The following is a 17,196-nucleotide window of genomic DNA, read 5'->3' as shown; positions in this document are numbered from 1 at the left end:
TCTTTATCGATTGAAATTAAAAAGGTTGATCAATATGCTATTTTTACAAATGAGTTAGTTGAACTTGAAACATTGTAATTATCAAACTAACAACACAATAAAGTTGGTTGGGTTGATAACACCAAAAATAAAAGAATACGAAAACTTCTATGGTGTCAATTTATAGGGTTATATTGAGTACTGTTAGCATTGGTTTCCACAATAATTAATGATGTAATCAAATATACCGTAGCGGCGATTGTACCGATACAAAAGACATCAATACAAATCGTAAGTAGTTCTACCAAATACAAAAGGCAAAGGGTAGATCATAGGTGATTGTACTCGGTACAAAAAAACAAACATAAATACAAATCATTAATTGATTGCCCTCACCAAATACAAAAGGCACTGATACGGATTAACATGCTAATTAAAGATTCTTGAAATTGTAGAAAGCCTAAAAGCTCTAGATGGAGATTTGGACAGATCATAAGTGATTGTACTCGATATAAAAAAACAAACATAAATACAAATCATTAATTGATTGCCCGCACTAAACACTAAAGGCACTAATACGGATTGACATGCTAAAAATTCTAGAAATTGTAGAAAGCCTAAAAGCCCTACATGGAGATTTGGACAGATCATAGGTGATTGTACTCAGTACGAAAAACAAACATAAATACAAATCATTAACTGATTGCCCGCACTAAACACAAAAAAACACTAATACGGATTGACATGCTAAAGATTCTTGAAATTGTACCTACAAAGCCTAAAAGCCCTAGCTAGATGGAGATTTGGGCCATAAGTTTGGCAAACTCAGCAAGATCAATCACCCCATCACCATTCTCATCAAAAGCCCAAATCATCCTCTTGCAATCCTCCAACCCACACCCCTCTTCCAAGCCCAAACAAACAAGAACTCTTTGCAACTCACATGCTTCTATCAACCCATCCCCATTCTCATCAAACACATCGAAACATCGTTTGACCTCCCCCATGCTAGCCTCCTCCTCACCTCCTCCATTAATAACAACCCTTTCACTCTCTTCTTCTTCCTCCTCGTCGTCGTCTTCCCAAGCCATGCCGAGTCTGCCCATCACCACCTTCACATCCGCCATGCAAATACTGCATGCGGCATCCTCGTCCACCGCGCTGGGATTAATGGAGATTTGAGGGCTTCTGAGGACTGCTGAAATGGCGTCTTGGATTGCGCGGTGTAGATATTTGAAGAACGTGACGAGAATAGACGATGATGTAGCAGTAGTAGTGTTTTTTGCTGTTAACTCCATTGTTGCAGATATACAAGTTCTGGGTATAGTATGAAGAAGAGAGAAAAGGGGGGTTTGTAGTGTAGACAGAGAGTGGAGTCGTCGTCAACAAATCCAAAGAATATACAATGGGGAATGCAAATGCTGTGAAGTTTCGCAGTAGCTTCGAACCCAAACAACACTCAATTAAGTAAACCCCCAACTGCTACTGAGATACCAACCGTTATACCTAGGACAAAGGTTTGGCAATGTGGACCCTCGTTTAATATAAAAATTTGGGAAAATGACACTTTTTCCCCCTATGTTATATGCATATAGCATTCCCCTGTGTTATTAAAGTGACAGTTTTTCCTCCTCAATTATTTTAAAAATGATAGTTTTCTCCCCTGTAATGTTAAATTGACATTTTTGCCCTTAAAATAACTATTTCATTTATTTTTATTCTCCAACCAATTATTACTAATATGTATGGAAGATCACGGTTCGATACGAACCTAATCGAACACTGTAGCAATTGAACTTAAATAGTATAGACAGTTACGGTTATGATTCAGCACCGAAAAAAATAAAATAAAATAATTTTTGAATTTAGACTATTTTAAAATAAGTAATAAAATTATAAAAATAAATAAATAAATAAATAAATTTTAATTGGCAGTTCAAAATCGAAATTGGAACCGAACCGTACCAATTTATCAAAATAAGTGTTTGATCATTTTCACTATATATGACTGTGGTTAAGTTCCGGTTCACGGTTCAACAATTATTTAATTTTATTTTTTCGGTTCTGAATCGTAACCAGAACCGTCCATACTATTTCGGTATGATTGCTACAGTGTTTTGTTAGGTTCGAACCGAATCGTGATCATCCATACATATAAGTAATAATTTGTTGGAGAAGAAAAATAAATGAAATAATTATTTTTAAGGGTAACAATGTCAATTTAACATTTCAAGGGGAAAAACTGTCACTTTAATAACACATGGGGGAAAAAGTGCTATATGCACATAACATAGGGGGAAAAAGTGCAATTTTCCCTAAAAATTTTGATTTCATAAGGTACAGAATTTATATTGGATGGATATTACAACTGGGTACCCAGCTCAAAAGACCGATATCTAGAGCCAGCTGACTGATCAATCCAATAGATATGTGGCTCGGGTTACATGACTCGTGTGATCAAGAAGGCAACCGAAAGGCGGTGCTCGACCGGGTGCGCCCTAAAAGACAGTGGCTATGCAGAATTTGGTATCTTGGGCGGAATTCGGAGAATCTTGCCTATTTCAAAATTTGGTAATTCTTTCGGCGGTTAGGCAGCTTAGATTACTTTCCTAGAACTATATGTACTTATTTTAAAATATCGTGTTTATGTGTATGAACATGAATTCTATATTTTTTTTTTTTTTTTTTTGAGAGAAATGAATTCTATATTTTATGAAGTCAAATTATGTATATTGGACCAGAATTCACAGTACGTTGTAGACTCTAATCCACGATATAAATTGCCTGAGATACATGTTCAATGAACTCACCTTGTGACTATAACTTATAAAAGATCATAAAAAAGATAAATCAATTTAAGTTTTGTATAAAATAAAAAATTATTTTTAAAATAGTCTTTTTATATATTTTTTTTCAGGTTTGAAATTTGAACTGTCAATTCTGATTCTCAATTTTAATAAATTTGAACGGTAACCTTTTGAGTTTTGGTTTGATTGGTACAGTGTCTAATTCAATTTCAACCTAATCCTGATAATTTATATATAAAAAAAAATTATAAAAAACTCCTTTGGAGAGTTGAACCTAAACCTTAGAATTATCAATTCAATTGTCTCATTAATGTTGCTTCCCAAGGAACCTAAACGCCGTTGACTATCTTGGGAGGGACTCTACTAGATGGAGCCGTACAAACGTGTAGAAGAAAATTTGAATTTATTAAATATAATATTTTTGTTATAGAGTAGATGTATGTATGTATATATATGTAGAGGTCAAGATTGAAAGATAATTTAATGTAACTATTATTAATTTATTGCAGGGTTTTTGGGTAATAGATCGTTCGGCTAAATATATTAATAAAAAAAAAAAGCTAATAGAGATATAGATCGAATGATTTCTGATTTTGGTCCTTCTCAGCTTAATTTGCAGGTCTTTGATAAACACAAACCTTTGAGAGAATCGGCTATGCGGGTCACATACATATGGTGTCAAAATTGTTCGGTTTAAATTCATGTAGTTTCGTTCTTGCTTTCATTTTTCATTATATAGAGGACCTAGTTCGGGTGTCGTAATTTTTTAATGAAAATTGAAAGAATTGCGATGATATTTTTTATAATTTTCTATAATAGCTTATACAATTAGATATATGTTTGATCGTATTTGAGTTTAAATGCACCGTCAAGCATTCCCATATCTATATGCACCACATACCACTATTAACTTATTAAGTATATCGAGGGTTAGATAAACTGATAACTTTAATTCTTTTAAATACTGTCTACTTAATCACTAAGTTAAATCCGTCCAAGCTAGTTTATAACTTAATTTTACTGACAGTCGGAGGAGGTAAGGTTTGATTTTTTTTTTTTCGAGGATCTAAAAAGGGAGGCATGAGCCCCTTAGTCTTGGACGAGAACCAAAAAAAGAGAAATATGAGCCCCTTTAGTTACGTTGGACAAAGTCACCAAGCCCGAGGTCAATGGGAATAGTTATGTTGTGTTTATCGGAATGAAAATTATCATGTGTAATTTCATGTTCTACTTTTAAATTTTACTCTACTCTCAAATTTTTGATGTACAAATTTTTTGAGACTCATATGATGAAAAAATAATCTATCATTATTTATCACATCAAGGTGTAAAAGTGAAAAGTATGTAGAATTTGAGAGTACATATAGTAGAACTCTATGAAAATTGGGTACTGCTAGCTTAACTTAGGCTTGAAAGAGAAACTTTTCGCCTTCAAAGGAAGCTTGAAGCTGGTTGATGTATTAAATGTATCGTACTCATTTTTAAGAGGCAGAATGCACCGACCTTTATACGTTAAAAGTTATAGTTTGTAATAAATGCGTAACCTTATTTTCGTATACTATCACATTTTTAAGAGTCATAGTATTAAACTTGATCCTCCATATCTCCACCGACTTCCGACTAGTAATATTGATATCTATTTTAGTTATCTAACTTAAGATGCAATCAAAATCATTGATATATATCATTTAAAAAAAACATATTAATAATAACGATTTATTCCATTAACAAATCATTAAAAATATTTGGCATTATTCATCACACCAATTATTTGAGACGCAATAAATTGCTTGGAATTGCAGTGAGGTTTCATGTTTGACCAGTAGCTTAGGCATGGGGCTAGCTAGAGGATGAGACTAGGAAAATTATTGTGTTTATTAACAACTTAAGTAGACTCTTCAAGTGTGTAATGGACATCAATAATAATGACAAGTGTCAACTATTTATTATAATAAAATTATTGGTTATAGGGTAACAACCTTTTAACCATTCCTTCAACTCATTTCATTAGTTAATTATAATGTTACTATCCCTCTACTATATTAAGTCAAAAAAATTAGTGCTAAACTTTTTAGAGATTGTGATAACTGACCACGACAACCAACTAAGAAGGACTGTCAAGGTGCCATTATTTCATAAACCGTAGGAGTAAAGTATACTTCATTTGAACCGATCAGTTATGGACAACTTAAACTGATTTATCTCTTTCTAATATTTTAGGGTCGTGAGAACACTCGTAATAAAAGAGAAATAAAAGAGAATATGACTATATATTTTTTATAGATTCTTACATATATGTATTAGTTTTGCTGGAGTTAGAAAGCACAAATGATAGCATTAAGTGGAGCTCAGGTGTCAACCACTAAAAATGAAATTAAAGCTAAGGGATACCTTTGCTTTTCTTCTGTCTTTTTATCTGAAAATAGTTAGCTTTGCTTTTATTGAGGAATATCTGAGGATAAAGAACAGATGCCTCATCAGTTTAGTCCTCCCAATAGGAATTCATGCATTCAAAATAAGGTTAACAAAAGCCTCGAAAATGGTGCCCCGTATGAGATGTTGGAGTAATTTTTTTGAATGACGAGGAAAACTCACAGTCACGTATTACCTGAGTGTGTGCACTAGGTAAATCTTACCTTAAAATACTAGCCGACAAAATTACCACAAAAAGGTATACCAGCTTAGGCCGATTGTCAGAGCCGATAGGCTCAAACCAAGGTCTTGAGTCCTAAGTGGTTTCATGGAGTAGGACTCCCGTACCAAAAAGTCACGGGTACAATCATCTGCTCGATCACGTCCGTTGCATATAGTCTTTCTAGTGCAGTTTACATCGTCTCTGTGTGATTTTCGATGTGATTTGCCTGTGTTATTACATAGGATCGATTGGGTTTACTAATATGCACCCTCAAGTAGTGGTTGTGATTTGACTGATTTCTCTCGTCTTCCATAAACAAAAAGGTTAATAAAAATTTTTATTTTTATTTTTTTTAGACATTACTATCTAGCTTTAATTTGGCTAAATTATTATGAGAGAGTATATGTTATGATTCAAATGTGATCCACATGGGAAGTGGCCTCAGATCACACCAAGCATTTATTGGAATCATGAAATCATATGTAATCATGATATTTCTCACCATCATTTGGAAACTTTAAGGAAAGGAACTGCTTTTATTAGGTCATCCTTTGATCACTCTCCTTGTAGCCAGGATTAAGACATTTGCTTATATGTGTTCCATGAAGAAAAAGATTCTTTAATGTCACTATATACATACACTTCATTCAGATTCTTGATTTCCTTAGTAATGGAGCAGGTGAATGTGCAACACCCCAGACAACTCACACTACCTAAATCACTTGAATATTTTGATTTACGAGAAAATCAACAACCGCTATAAAAAGGTGCAATTTGGGTAAAGTTTATCTTATGGCCTATGACAAAGGATCCAGTAAACTAGCTAAGGTTGTCATAGTTGACCAGGTCAACTAAACCTTTGATTTATGAAAAAATTCGTAACTGTTATCCAAAGGTGCTCTCTGAGTAAAACTTACATTGTGATCCTAGTCGGCAAATAACTACAAATTAAGGAAGTAAATCAACTGAAATTGTCTATAGCTGATCGCCTCAAACTGAGCCAATGCCCAATAGACAGCTATCATAGAAAGTTGAACTTAGAATCTTGTAATTACAAAGCTAACAATTCGACCAGGGATTGCCGGCATTGGTTGAACCTGATCTTGTTGTGATTGAAATTTACAACCCAAGAAATCCCAAGATTGATCTGATTCTAATTGACTTTCACGATTTCTTGTTTGCCATCTTTCCCTTTCTTTTTCACCTTTTACTTTCTTGTCTTTACCCCAGAAAATATACCATATATACTGTGTCCAAGAAAAGCCACAATAATCCTCCTTTTTCCTGATTCCTGGCTTCTTTAATTTCTGCTAACTTCAAATGTTTGTGTTGCCTAGATTCTCCGAGCAATCGGTAGGTGGATTGCTAATGTCACTATAAAATCATATAATCAACTCCTGTATATACAGGTCACGTTAACTGTTTTGGATTAGATCTTCTCGAGTAAGAGTAAAATTCTGCTTGACACAACACGTATTACAGTAGTGGAGATATCGGGTGCTATACGAATACAGAAGTTGATGTTACAAATGATCTATGACTAGATTCTTTGGGCCCATCATCCTAAGAGAGCAGAAAAGAATCTGCAGATCTCAACAAAGGCAGATGAGATTACAACTATTAGCATAAAGAAAGGCAAAAGATCAGAGGACTGATTTAATTTGGTTTTTTCAATTCCCTTTCAAATTTCAATGTGCAAAGGATATATCCATCAAAGGGTCATCATTATTGTGATTTTCAATCAAAGATTTATATATGGTTAATTTCACCTAAAAAAGTTGCAGTCATCATGCAACAAGGTGGGGCTGAGTGGTAGAGAAAGAGCAGAATGAAACCAAGCCATACACTTTTAACCCTTTTCTCTCCTTTTGAGACCAAGAGTGAATATGTTTTGCTTTCTCCTTTCAAGTCAAAGGATAAAGGGGAGTGGTGAAAATCCCAGCCAAATTGGTCAGGCTGTTAATTCGATAATCTTAATGTTATAACTTATAAGTTCGACTCCCAACAGAGAGTAACCTATCAGCCTTCTTCGTTTGAGCTGGGTAACTATCGACAACCTAGACTGGTTAACCTGGTTTACCCTTATGGTCCTTTGTCGGTTAGCGTTACAAGATGGGATTTACTTAGTACACACTATAGTAGCTGCGAGTTTCTTTCGTCACAAAAAATAAAAAATAGAAAAGGATAAAGGAGAGGAAATTACTAATGCTCATGTTACATACTTCCCACCCACTATAAGTAATAGTCCTATGTCACTAAATATGGACTAAGAACTACAAACACTGCCACTTCTCTTTGGTATCATAGTAGGAATGGCTCCTCAGAGTGTGCAAGGCAATGCCATGAGCTTGGTTTTATCCCGGGAGGCGAAGCCGAGGCTGAAATGGACTGCAGAGTTGCACGAGACATTCGTCGATGCAGTGCAGCAGTTAGGAGGTGCAGACAGTGAGTTCGGAATGCTTCCTATGTTATCATAACACTTTTTTTTCATCAGAAACTCTAACACTAATATAATGCAGAGGCCACACCTAAGTCGCTGATGAAGGCGATGAACATTCGCGGTCTGTCTTTGTACCACCTCAAGAGCCATTTGCAGGTTTGGTTAATTCCTTTATTTTGTCACATTGTGATGGTACAAACTTCTGTTGTTATTACACCTTTGTGACAGAAGTTTTCTGCTGCAGAAATACCGACACGGGAAAAGTCATCAGTCGCAACACTCTTGTCACACCAGGCAACAAGGTACCGATCAGTCTTACTATCACTTAAACTTTTAGTTGATACAGAACACATCATTCTGTTTGGTATCAGAGCATACTAGCATACGCAATAAGAACAGTACCGTAAGATATTCGGCCCGCACACATGACAGACGAAATACTTGCTTTTGTGCAGACTATAGCAAGCCCCCGGATCAGAGGAGTCATGTACTTACAGAAAGTTGTGATGCTATGCAAACACAGAAGAATGAGTAATAACTGCTGCTAACTAAATCATATTATTGTTTTTTTTGGGTGACAGAGAAAAACCTGCAGTCACTACCCGAGGATTTTACTAATTCAGGGCTTTGCGGTTTCAGGGAACTGCAGATAGCTCAGGCTTTGCAGGTGCAAATGGAAGTGCAGAAGACAATACATGAACAGATTGAGGTAATATCTATGAAATGATATCCCGTATTTCACATCCATACGATGAATATAATGAATGTAAATGCAGGTTCAGAGGCATCTCCAGCTGAGAATTGAAGCTCAGGGAAAGTATCTCCAGTCTGCTCTAAAGAAAGCACAGGAAATCCTCTCGAAAGCCGAAATCTCCCTTCTAATCTCCCCAAACATGGTGGATTTGGGGTGCCAAAGCTCTTCAGAATCAGGGCTGACAACTGAAGCGGGACATCCAACGTTAAAAGACAAAGAAAACAGCGAACCGATGGCAACATTGGAGAGCTGCGAAAGGGAAGAAGAAACTGTTGAGAATCCATCTGATAAGAAGAGATTCAGAGGCAGAAGATATGATGATAATGAAACATTGAAAAGTTCATCAGGGTTGTTGGAGAATCTTGATTTGAATGTAAAGAGTACTGTGAATAAGTTTGATGATACTACAGACTGTAAAGTAATTGATTTGAACCGCGAATGGGTATGATTTGCTGCTGGAAAGGAAATTGTATGAGCAGATGCTCTGTAAGGCTATATATATATATTTGTGTGTGTGGATATTCCAAATTAAAGTGGTTGGATCCTAGGATGAGACCATGATGTTCATAGAAACTTTGCAGGTTCTTTAATGTTTTGTTGATTGGTACATTGAATGTTTATCTAAATTTAGATACAAAATTTATATGCGCTTGACTGATTTAATATGATCAACCCAATGGTACTAAAGAATCATGCTACACACCCTTACTACTATAAATAGTTTGAGACTCAATATTCAATTATCGCCAAATAAAATATTCACAAGACTCATTTGGTATTTAACATATTTCTGAAAATCATGTTCACACGTAAAAATCATTTTAATACCCTGTTAAGATAACTCGATCAAGTGATCGATCAATCAACATTTAGTCTTGCTTTCAGAGGTATGATGTTGGAACGTGAAATTATTTAGACGTACAACTCAAGTTTTACCTCCTTCGTGAATCTTGGGACACGTTTATAAAATTCAAGATATATCTAGCAAAATCCGAAACCTGAGTTATAAAAAAAATTTACTTTAATGTCCTGTCAAGATAGCTCAATCAATCAAAGTTTAGTCTTAGCTTGCATTTAGAGGCAGAATGTTGGAACGTGGAATTATTTAGGCAGCTCAAGTTTTACCTCCCTCATGAATCTTGGGATGGGTTCATGAGATTCAAGATATATTGGCAAAACTCGAAACCTGGGCTATAAAAAAAATCTCTTTAATGCTACGTCAAAATAGCTCGATCAAGTGATCCATCAATCAACGTTTAATCTTGTTTTCAGAGGCACGATGTTAGAACATGAAATTATTTAGACAATTCAAGTTTTACCTCCTTCATGAATCTTGGGGCGAGTTCATGAGATTCAGAATATATTTGACAAAGCGTGAAACTTGGGTTATTAAAAAAAAAAAAAAAACCACTTTAATGCCCTATCATGATAGCTCGATCAAGTGGTCGATCAATCAACATTTAGTCTTACTTTTTAGAGGCAGGATGTTGAAACCTGAAATTATTTAGACAGTTCAAGTTTTACCACTTTCATAAATTTTGGGATAGGTTCATGAGATCAGGATATATCTGGCAAAGCCCGAAACCTAGGTTATAAAAATTAAAAAAATAAAAAATAAAAAAATCATCACTTTAATGTATTATGTAACCGTTCCCATGCAGGTAGTTACTGACAGTTTATAAAATCCAAAATTTGAAATGAGTTCTTTTACCCACAAACTATATAAACCCTACACATTATCCAAATCTCCATTTCCTCTGCATCTCTTCCCCATTGTTTCCTCCATTGATATCGATCTTCATCTCCTTCAATAATTTCTTGCAAAAATGGACCCAACCGCAGAAGGATTCGGGGTGAAAATCTACGAAGTATCCCCACGGCAGCCAAACCTCTCCAAGTACCCATCAACGCCAGCGGCGGCGGCGGCCGTCTCCGCCGTCTCCGACCTGGTACCCCCACCGGGAGGCGGCCGGAGAAAACGGGCGATGGCGAACGGAGTCCAAAAAACGCTCTCAAAAACGTCTCTACTCGCCAATTTCCTCCCCACCGGAACCCTTCTGACCTTCGAAATGGTCCTCCCGAGCGTGTACGGCAAGGGAGACTGCTCCGGCGTGAGCGCCGCCATGATCGTCGTCCTCCTCGCCCTCTGCGCCCTCTCCTGCTTCTTCTTCCACTTCACTGACAGCTTCCGCGGGCCCGACGGGAAAGTGTTCTACGGGTTCGTCACCCCCGCCGGGCTCGCCGTGTTCAAGAGCGACCCCGGCGTGGAAATCCCCAAGGATGAGCGGTACAAGGTAAGAAGTAAATAACTTAGAATCACTAATTTTTTAATTACTATTATTATCTTAATATTTTTACTCATTTGTCTTCTTCAATAATTATTTTTAGCATAGGTGTCTTTTTTTAATTTCGCCCCTACTTATAAAATATTTAGATCGACCTTAATAATAAGCCTATTAAATGTTACTTTGATGATTCAGTTGTATGTATGGTTATTTAAACCTTTTAAATCTATTGATGAAATATATTCTTCATTGTGTCTCTATACGAGGTTGGGGTCACCGACCTCGTCCACGCGCTCATGTCGGTGCTGGTTTTCGTGGCCATCGCGTTTTCCGACCACCGCGTCACCGACTGCCTGTTCCCCGGACATGCTAAGGAGTTGTACGAGGTGATGCAGAGTTTCCCGTTGATGGTGGGGATCATTTGCAGTGGATTGTTCCTCGTCTTCCCCAATACACGTTATGGCGTTGGCTGCATGTCCGCTTGATGATACTACCACTTTCCAAAATATTATTTAATTCTGTATATATATTATACTAAGTAGTATTTATCCCATGTATGTATTTTGTGATTTTATTGTCATTGCTTATTAATTTTGTGTCAGGGTGTGTGTGTTTTTTTTTGTTGTGTCTCTAATTTCCTATTGTCTGCTTAGTTTTAATTTTGGTGGCGACCATTTGTTCAATTCACGTTTTTAAGTTTTTTTTTTTCTTTACTGTGAAGCATGTGTATGTGTTTTGCGTTATCAATTTCTGTGTCTTATGTTACGTAATTGTATACCTTAAGAGTCTAAATTCTGTATCCGGAACAAATCAACATTAAACCAATCGGATATTGATCATTAACCCGTTAGATTCTTACCAACACTTTTCTGGTTAAGGTCATTATTACATAGGATTTTTCCGATGCTATATGGTTAATTTATTTATCCTGTGTGGTTTGTGGATTATTACACTGGAGTAGAATTTACCAGTATACAGCGTGCATTTTTCTCGTCCAATGAGAAAGAAAAAGAAAATATTGATCTGTCGTTTAAAATAAGTTTTAAGAAAATTTTGCACAATATAATAAAATAAAAGTTCTTTAAAACGTTAATGTTCGCATAGTAATAACTCGTTCTTGAAAATGCTATTTCAAAAAATATATTTTATTATACAAAATAATATGAGTTCAATCTCCAGTTGCTGATTTTCATAATGAATTTGATCCAAAGTGGAGATTATTAGACTAAGTATATGGCTCAAATTCATTGTTTTTTTTTTTTTTTTTTTTTTTATATAGTTGTTTCTGATTTCCCATTGTCTGGTTGGTTTTACCAAGTTTAAATCCATACCCCAACAACATTAAAGCAGTCCAAGATCATTAAAACAAGTTTAAGAAAATTGTGCCCAATTAAGTAAAAGTTCTTGAAAACGACTTGGACTACAATGGCAAGTAGATAAGTTGAATTTGAAAGCATCAATCAGCGGCAAGGATTATTAATTAGATTATAGATAATTTAAAGCAGAGTTTGAGTGCATTATTGGCTATTTTTGTATTGGAATAATGGATTTAGTTTTTACAAGTTGAAAACAGATTCTCTTGTTACAAATCGAAAGATAAAAAATTATAAGAGTGTCTAAATCTCTTTCAGAAGCAAATAAATGTACAAATGAAAGAACTCTGATTTTGAGACTTCACAACTGAAGTTTTGATGAATCTCGGAAGGAATTCGACTATTACTAGAACCAGACGTTACGCTCTTGTTACAATCCGAAAGTTTTGATAAACCTCATAAAGACTTCGGCCTTTACTAAAAACAGAAGATACTGTGGAAGTAATTCTTGTTTTCTTTGTTTGATGTATATTTTTTTTTTTTTTAAAAAGTGTAAAATACCTGGAGTAACAGTTATCCTTTTTGAAACTGTCATCCTTGGATTAATGTAATATAATGTTCTTTTCTGAAGTTTTTGCCGTGCAAGTTATCAAACACTTCGGACAAAACAAAGTACCAAAAACAATTGATAACAAAATTGTTGTTTTGTGCCTTTGTGGAAGAACTCCCAGCCAAATTAGTAGTATAGATAGCTTAGTAATCACAAGATTATTAGTTTAATTTCTGTGAATTATTTATTGACCTTCTTAATTTGAGTCAGTCAGTTATGTAGTCTTTTACCGATTAGGGTCATAAGGTGGGCACCCATAAATAATTGCTACTATTTTTTCATAATCAAAGTATTATTATCTTGTATATAATAATGTATGTTTTTTGAATTGTATTGCGTAGTACCAATTTTTATCGTCGTCACAATTCGATTAACATACTATGTTCAATTGTACCTGTGCAAAAGACATTGATTTTTATTGCTATTGTCATAATTTGATTTGGACATAACCTGACATACTATGTTCAATTGTACCCGTGCAAAAGACACTAGTTTCTATTGTATTCGTCATAATTCGATTTGGGCGTAACTTGACATACTATGTTCAATTGTACCCGACAAAACATATTGGTTTCTATTGTTATCGTCACAATTCAATTTGAGCGTAACTTGACATACTATGTTCAATTGTACGTACCCGTGTTAAAGACACTGGTTTCTATTTTTCATCAACTAAAAGGAATAGGTATTATTAGTGTTCATATTTGTTGTCAAAGCAAAGGAGTTTTGAACACCCAAAAAAAAAAACATTATAGTAAAAGAAACATCATATTATATTTAAACATTTCCTGTCCGGTCAGTCCATGAAGACGATGACTAAAACACAGGGAATTCAACGCTGGAAGCACATTTCCCCTGAGGAAAAACCGGGCACTGGATCAACTCCGACCCGGAGGAATCAACGCAGATGTAAATCTGGTAAAGCTGGCTATTCCCCTCGGCATCGGCGTTGCATTCGATTCCCGGCGCGTATCCGATTCCGCTCTCCACGGCGTTCTTGATGCTGCTCAGGCTGTAGAAGCTCCCGTCCGGGTGGATTCCGGCGGCCTGAAGAATCTGCAGCAAGTTGACTCGGCTCTTCAGGTTTAACGCCGCCTTGAAGTATCCGTGTTGGTCGAGAATCGACTCCGAACATGTGCCGTGTTTCTCCCATTCGTGTGACCAGAACGAGTATCCGCTCCCGCTTGGGCAGGCTAGGGTGGGCCAGCTCTGTTGCATTCCGCTCATTAAGTCCGAGACCTGAAGAGGGAGACAATGACAAGTTTAAGAAATCTCGGGTGGTAAGTGCGTTTACTAATCTAAGAAATTTTCATTTTTAGGCTCTTTGGTCTTTTGGAGGACGAGAGAAATTAGTTGTCACTATGCTAGGGTGTACACTAAGATTTGTGTGACAATGGAAGCCCATAATCAGTAGTTAGGCTGTGCACGAGTAAATCGAGCCTTTAGACCCTAGTTAGAAAAAGATCACACATGAAGTAAACTAGTCTAAATTAAACATAAGTGACCGACACCCCAGAAGGCCCATAATCAGTAGTCAAGGTTGTGCAAGGGTAAACCGAGCCTTTAGACCCTAGTAAAAAAAAGAGCACACACAAAGTAAATCAGTCTAAATCAAACATAAGTGACTGACACCCAGAAGGCCAATAAGTTGTTGGAACTTAAAACTTTAATTTGTAGTTATGGCAAAAACTTGTGTGAGACCATCTCCCATTTGAGAGAGTCACTTCATGCCGCTTGACCACAAGTAAAAAAAATGTATTTACTTGTGTACAACTTTCGAATTTGAAAGCTGAAAGAGGAGAAATAAGAAATTGGAGAATTGAAGTAAGCGTATCAGATCATTTTTTCGACCCAGTTTTCGGTTCGAGGAGAAGTTTAAGGTTAATGGGAGTTTGGTTACCTTGGATTGAACATAAGGGTTGCTGGAATCACAGTTTGAAGGATAAGTGCCATCATTGTAATTAGGCCACAGTCCATGAATCCCAAAATCTGAGGCTGGCTTTCCTGTTGTGGGGTAGCAACAGCTCTGCTTGGTGTCACAGTATGATCCTGGCCACTGATCAACAACAAACAACATCATTCAATTCGGGTTTAATTTGACCAAATCGGTAATTATATCCACCTCAATCTGGCTATTACTTTAAACTTTCAAGCGTTTCGACCAAAAGAACAGAGAACGCAACATATATTTTAAAAACTATAATATCAGTCTCTTAGAGGGTTCATATATACATACCTGTTGAACGAAGTAGAAGAAATCGAAGTCCTGAGCGGTGGCACCGAGAACGAATAAGCATTGTGAGAGAAGGAAGAAGTTGATCAAGAAAGAGGATTGAAAGTTTGTTGTTGCCATTTATGGTATGTTTGTTTTTGGTTTACAGTTGGGGGTGTCCTTTTGAGTGGTGGATTTGGGTGTATATATAGGCTGAAAATGGAGATGTGAAAGGGAACTCTTTGTAGGCCATGTGTGGAACTGTGAAAGTATGGTTTGTATTATTGGGCTATTGGCGTCTCATCCTTTCTTATCCATGCACCAATCCAAGCATTTAAAATAGTTTTTTAAAATTAATAATTGGGCTTGATTGAGGATTAATTAATAATTATAGCATGTGAAAGAGGCGCAAATTAAATTATATGATTTCCTAACCCATAAAATCAATCTTCACAATACAATAGTCTAAAATGATCACTTCCCCACTACAATTAGCTTAATCATGCTAAAAGATACTCATAGTTATAAATCTAGACGGTTGACTTGATATATGATTAATCGTGCTAAAAAACGCTCGTAATTATAAATCTAAATCGTCTACTCGATACATGATAGCTTAATCGTATCAAAAAGTGTCCGTAGTTATATGTCTAGCAATTGTTATATCATGCATCAGGATTCATATTGCAATGTGGTCTGTGGATGCTGATAAAAAAAAAAATTACGATACATTCAATTAACACATTGTGCACCTACAATTAACAACTTCTGTACATATAAACAAATAATTTGATTATTGCTAACACATAATATGATAGTGTCAAGTACAGATACAGAATCTGAAAATTATTTTTATACCATGGTCTAAATGCAAGGTAAACTCTGGTCCATGGTATAACTTTTCATATGTCTATAATGTGGATTCAATTAATGTAACATGCAGTAATCCAAAGTTGTGGTAGGTTTTGGGGATATTGGAGAGTTGATAGCAATATTGTATTGGGCTTTTGCTACTATATATGAGTATATGACAAACGTATGGCTAAGGTACGTCCTAAAATCTAACTTGTCCACGAAATCAAGTCGGTATGTAGGGCTTGTCTTTGACTCTTTTAATGTGAAAACTCATTTTTATTTCAAGACAATTAAGCTAAGACACTTCTACCTACAAATGTTTGAAATTGTGGCTAAACAATTAAATGTGTTTTAACGCCCTATTAATTTTACTTTAATTTCAGGCTACATAATTTTGCATCTATTCACCTTTCTCCACTCCTGTATAATAGGATGCAAATTATACAAAAGAAAAAAAAATCATGTACAACAAACTATATCAAAAGAGTGTTGATAATAATTGGACTTGTGACACACACACACACACATAACTTATAAGAATCATAGGTCATCCGCTCGAGACAAATTATACTATGGACCAAGAATAAATCTTCATTTTTAATATAATGAAAATTCATTATTTGATATACTAGCTATCAAATAATGAACCTTCACTATACAAATAATGAACATTCAATGTATTAAAATTGAATTTTTAGTATATTGAAAATGATGTACTTTATGTCAATGGTTTATATTACAATGTGGACCATTGTATATGGTATAATGATTTTCTACTCGGCCACCCCTTACAGGACCTATGTGTTTTATACTTTTATATTACATTACAAAAATGTTTGACGACCTTCTTAGGTTAATTTACCTCATTGTAGTCCTTTGGTAGCTAGGTTCACAAGGCAAGATTTACCTTGTACACAACCTCAAGTAATGGCTGCGGGTTTCCCTCGTAACTCAAGAAAATGCGAGCAAATTTAGCTATAGCTATATTAAATAACTATAGCTTAAATATCTATAAAGTTCAATATTTTACGAATGAAAATTTGTTGATAAATTAATACCTATGAATTTCAGTAATTTATCGATATACTCTTTATTGATAAATTTAATTTTGTAGTGTTAGTGATATGAAGATTTAGTCCTACCACAATATATTCCATCCTTATTTTTTCTCAATACATGGGAAAGGAAAGAGAGATAAAAGAGAAAAAAAAGTGGCTTAAATTAACATACAAATCTTGTTCAAGCAATGCCAATGATAGGGATAAAGAGCAACATTGTTTTTTTTGGGGGGGGGGGGGGGGGGAAA

General features: G+C 35.5%; 4 protein-coding genes across 6 annotated transcripts; 2 read left to right on the top strand and 2 right to left on the bottom strand.

Annotated features, from left to right (window-relative positions):
• Positions 1-770: 770 nt before the first annotated feature.
• LOC116024453 (probable calcium-binding protein CML45) lies at positions 771-1,277 on the bottom strand. Its single transcript, XM_031265347.1, has one exon. The coding sequence runs from the start codon at positions 1,275-1,277 to the stop codon at positions 771-773; it is 507 nt and encodes a 168-aa protein (XP_031121207.1).
• A 6,428-nt stretch (positions 1,278-7,705) lies between these two features.
• On the top strand, positions 7,706-9,254 carry LOC116026212 (myb family transcription factor PHL8-like). 3 transcript variants are annotated; one of them, XM_031267689.1, is made up of 6 exons: positions 7,706-7,857; positions 7,941-8,017; positions 8,106-8,163; positions 8,317-8,392; positions 8,501-8,570; positions 8,638-9,254. In XM_031267689.1, the coding sequence occupies exons 1-6, from the start codon at positions 7,734-7,736 to the stop codon at positions 9,061-9,063; spliced, it is 831 nt and encodes a 276-aa protein (XP_031123549.1). In that variant the 5' UTR covers positions 7,706-7,733; the 3' UTR covers positions 9,064-9,254. The 3 variants fall into 3 exon arrangements, with proteins under 3 accessions (XP_031123549.1, XP_031123548.1, XP_031123550.1); XM_031267688.1 differs by having other exon boundaries at positions 7,706-7,866; XM_031267690.1 differs by lacking the exon at positions 8,317-8,392 and having other exon boundaries at positions 7,706-7,866; positions 8,443-8,570.
• A 1,187-nt stretch (positions 9,255-10,441) lies between these two features.
• On the top strand, positions 10,442-11,385 carry LOC116024452 (protein DMP9-like). Its single transcript, XM_031265346.1, has 2 exons — positions 10,442-10,909; positions 11,167-11,385. Exons 1-2 carry the CDS (start codon positions 10,442-10,444, stop codon positions 11,383-11,385), a joined length of 687 nt encoding a protein of 228 aa, XP_031121206.1.
• A 2,190-nt stretch (positions 11,386-13,575) lies between these two features.
• On the bottom strand, positions 13,576-15,209 carry LOC116026084 (extracellular ribonuclease LE-like). Its single transcript, XM_031267531.1, has 3 exons — positions 15,060-15,209; positions 14,724-14,879; positions 13,576-14,062 (listed from the first exon to the last, which is right to left on the bottom strand). The coding sequence occupies exons 1-3, from the start codon at positions 15,174-15,176 to the stop codon at positions 13,640-13,642; spliced, it is 696 nt and encodes a 231-aa protein (XP_031123391.1). The 5' UTR covers positions 15,177-15,209; the 3' UTR covers positions 13,576-13,639.
• Between the last annotated feature and the right edge of the window lie 1,987 nt (positions 15,210-17,196).

The sequence above is a fragment of the Ipomoea triloba genome, chromosome 7 (assembly GCF_003576645.1).
Source record: "Ipomoea triloba cultivar NCNSP0323 chromosome 7, ASM357664v1".
NCBI classification, from domain to species: domain Eukaryota; kingdom Viridiplantae; phylum Streptophyta; class Magnoliopsida; order Solanales; family Convolvulaceae; genus Ipomoea; species Ipomoea triloba.
Note: the sequence above shows the minus strand (reverse complement) of the source record. Positions and strands in the feature narration are given on the sequence as shown.

What these genes read in the sequence shown, in the direction of transcription:
- LOC116024452 (XM_031265346.1), top strand. Translation starts at nt 10,442, where the DNA reads ATGGACCCAACCGCAGAAGGATTCGGGGTGAAAATCTACGAAGTATCC. An exon ending in CCAAGGATGAGCGGTACAAG is followed by an intron (nt 10,910 to 11,166) that starts GTAAGAAGTAAA and finishes TCTCTATACGAG; the next exon opens with GTTGGGGTCACCGACCTCGT.
- LOC116024453 (XM_031265347.1), bottom strand. Translation starts at nt 1,277, where the DNA reads ATGGAGTTAACAGCAAAAAACACTACTACTGCTACATCATCGTCTATT.
- LOC116026084 (XM_031267531.1), bottom strand. Translation starts at nt 15,176, where the DNA reads ATGGCAACAACAAACTTTCAATCCTCTTTCTTGATCAACTTCTTCCTT. An exon ending in TCTTCTACTTCGTTCAACAG is followed by an intron (nt 14,880 to 15,059) that starts GTATGTATATAT and finishes GTTGTTGATCAG; the next exon opens with TGGCCAGGATCATACTGTGA. An exon ending in ACCCTTATGTTCAATCCAAG is followed by an intron (nt 14,063 to 14,723) that starts GTAACCAAACTC and finishes CTCCCTCTTCAG; the next exon opens with GTCTCGGACTTAATGAGCGG.
- LOC116026212 (XM_031267688.1), top strand. Translation starts at nt 7,734, where the DNA reads ATGGCTCCTCAGAGTGTGCAAGGCAATGCCATGAGCTTGGTTTTATCC. An exon ending in TTGTCACACCAGGCAACAAG is followed by an intron (nt 8,164 to 8,316) that starts GTACCGATCAGT and finishes GCTTTTGTGCAG; the next exon opens with ACTATAGCAAGCCCCCGGAT. An exon ending in CAATACATGAACAGATTGAG is followed by an intron (nt 8,571 to 8,637) that starts GTAATATCTATG and finishes ATGTAAATGCAG; the next exon opens with GTTCAGAGGCATCTCCAGCT.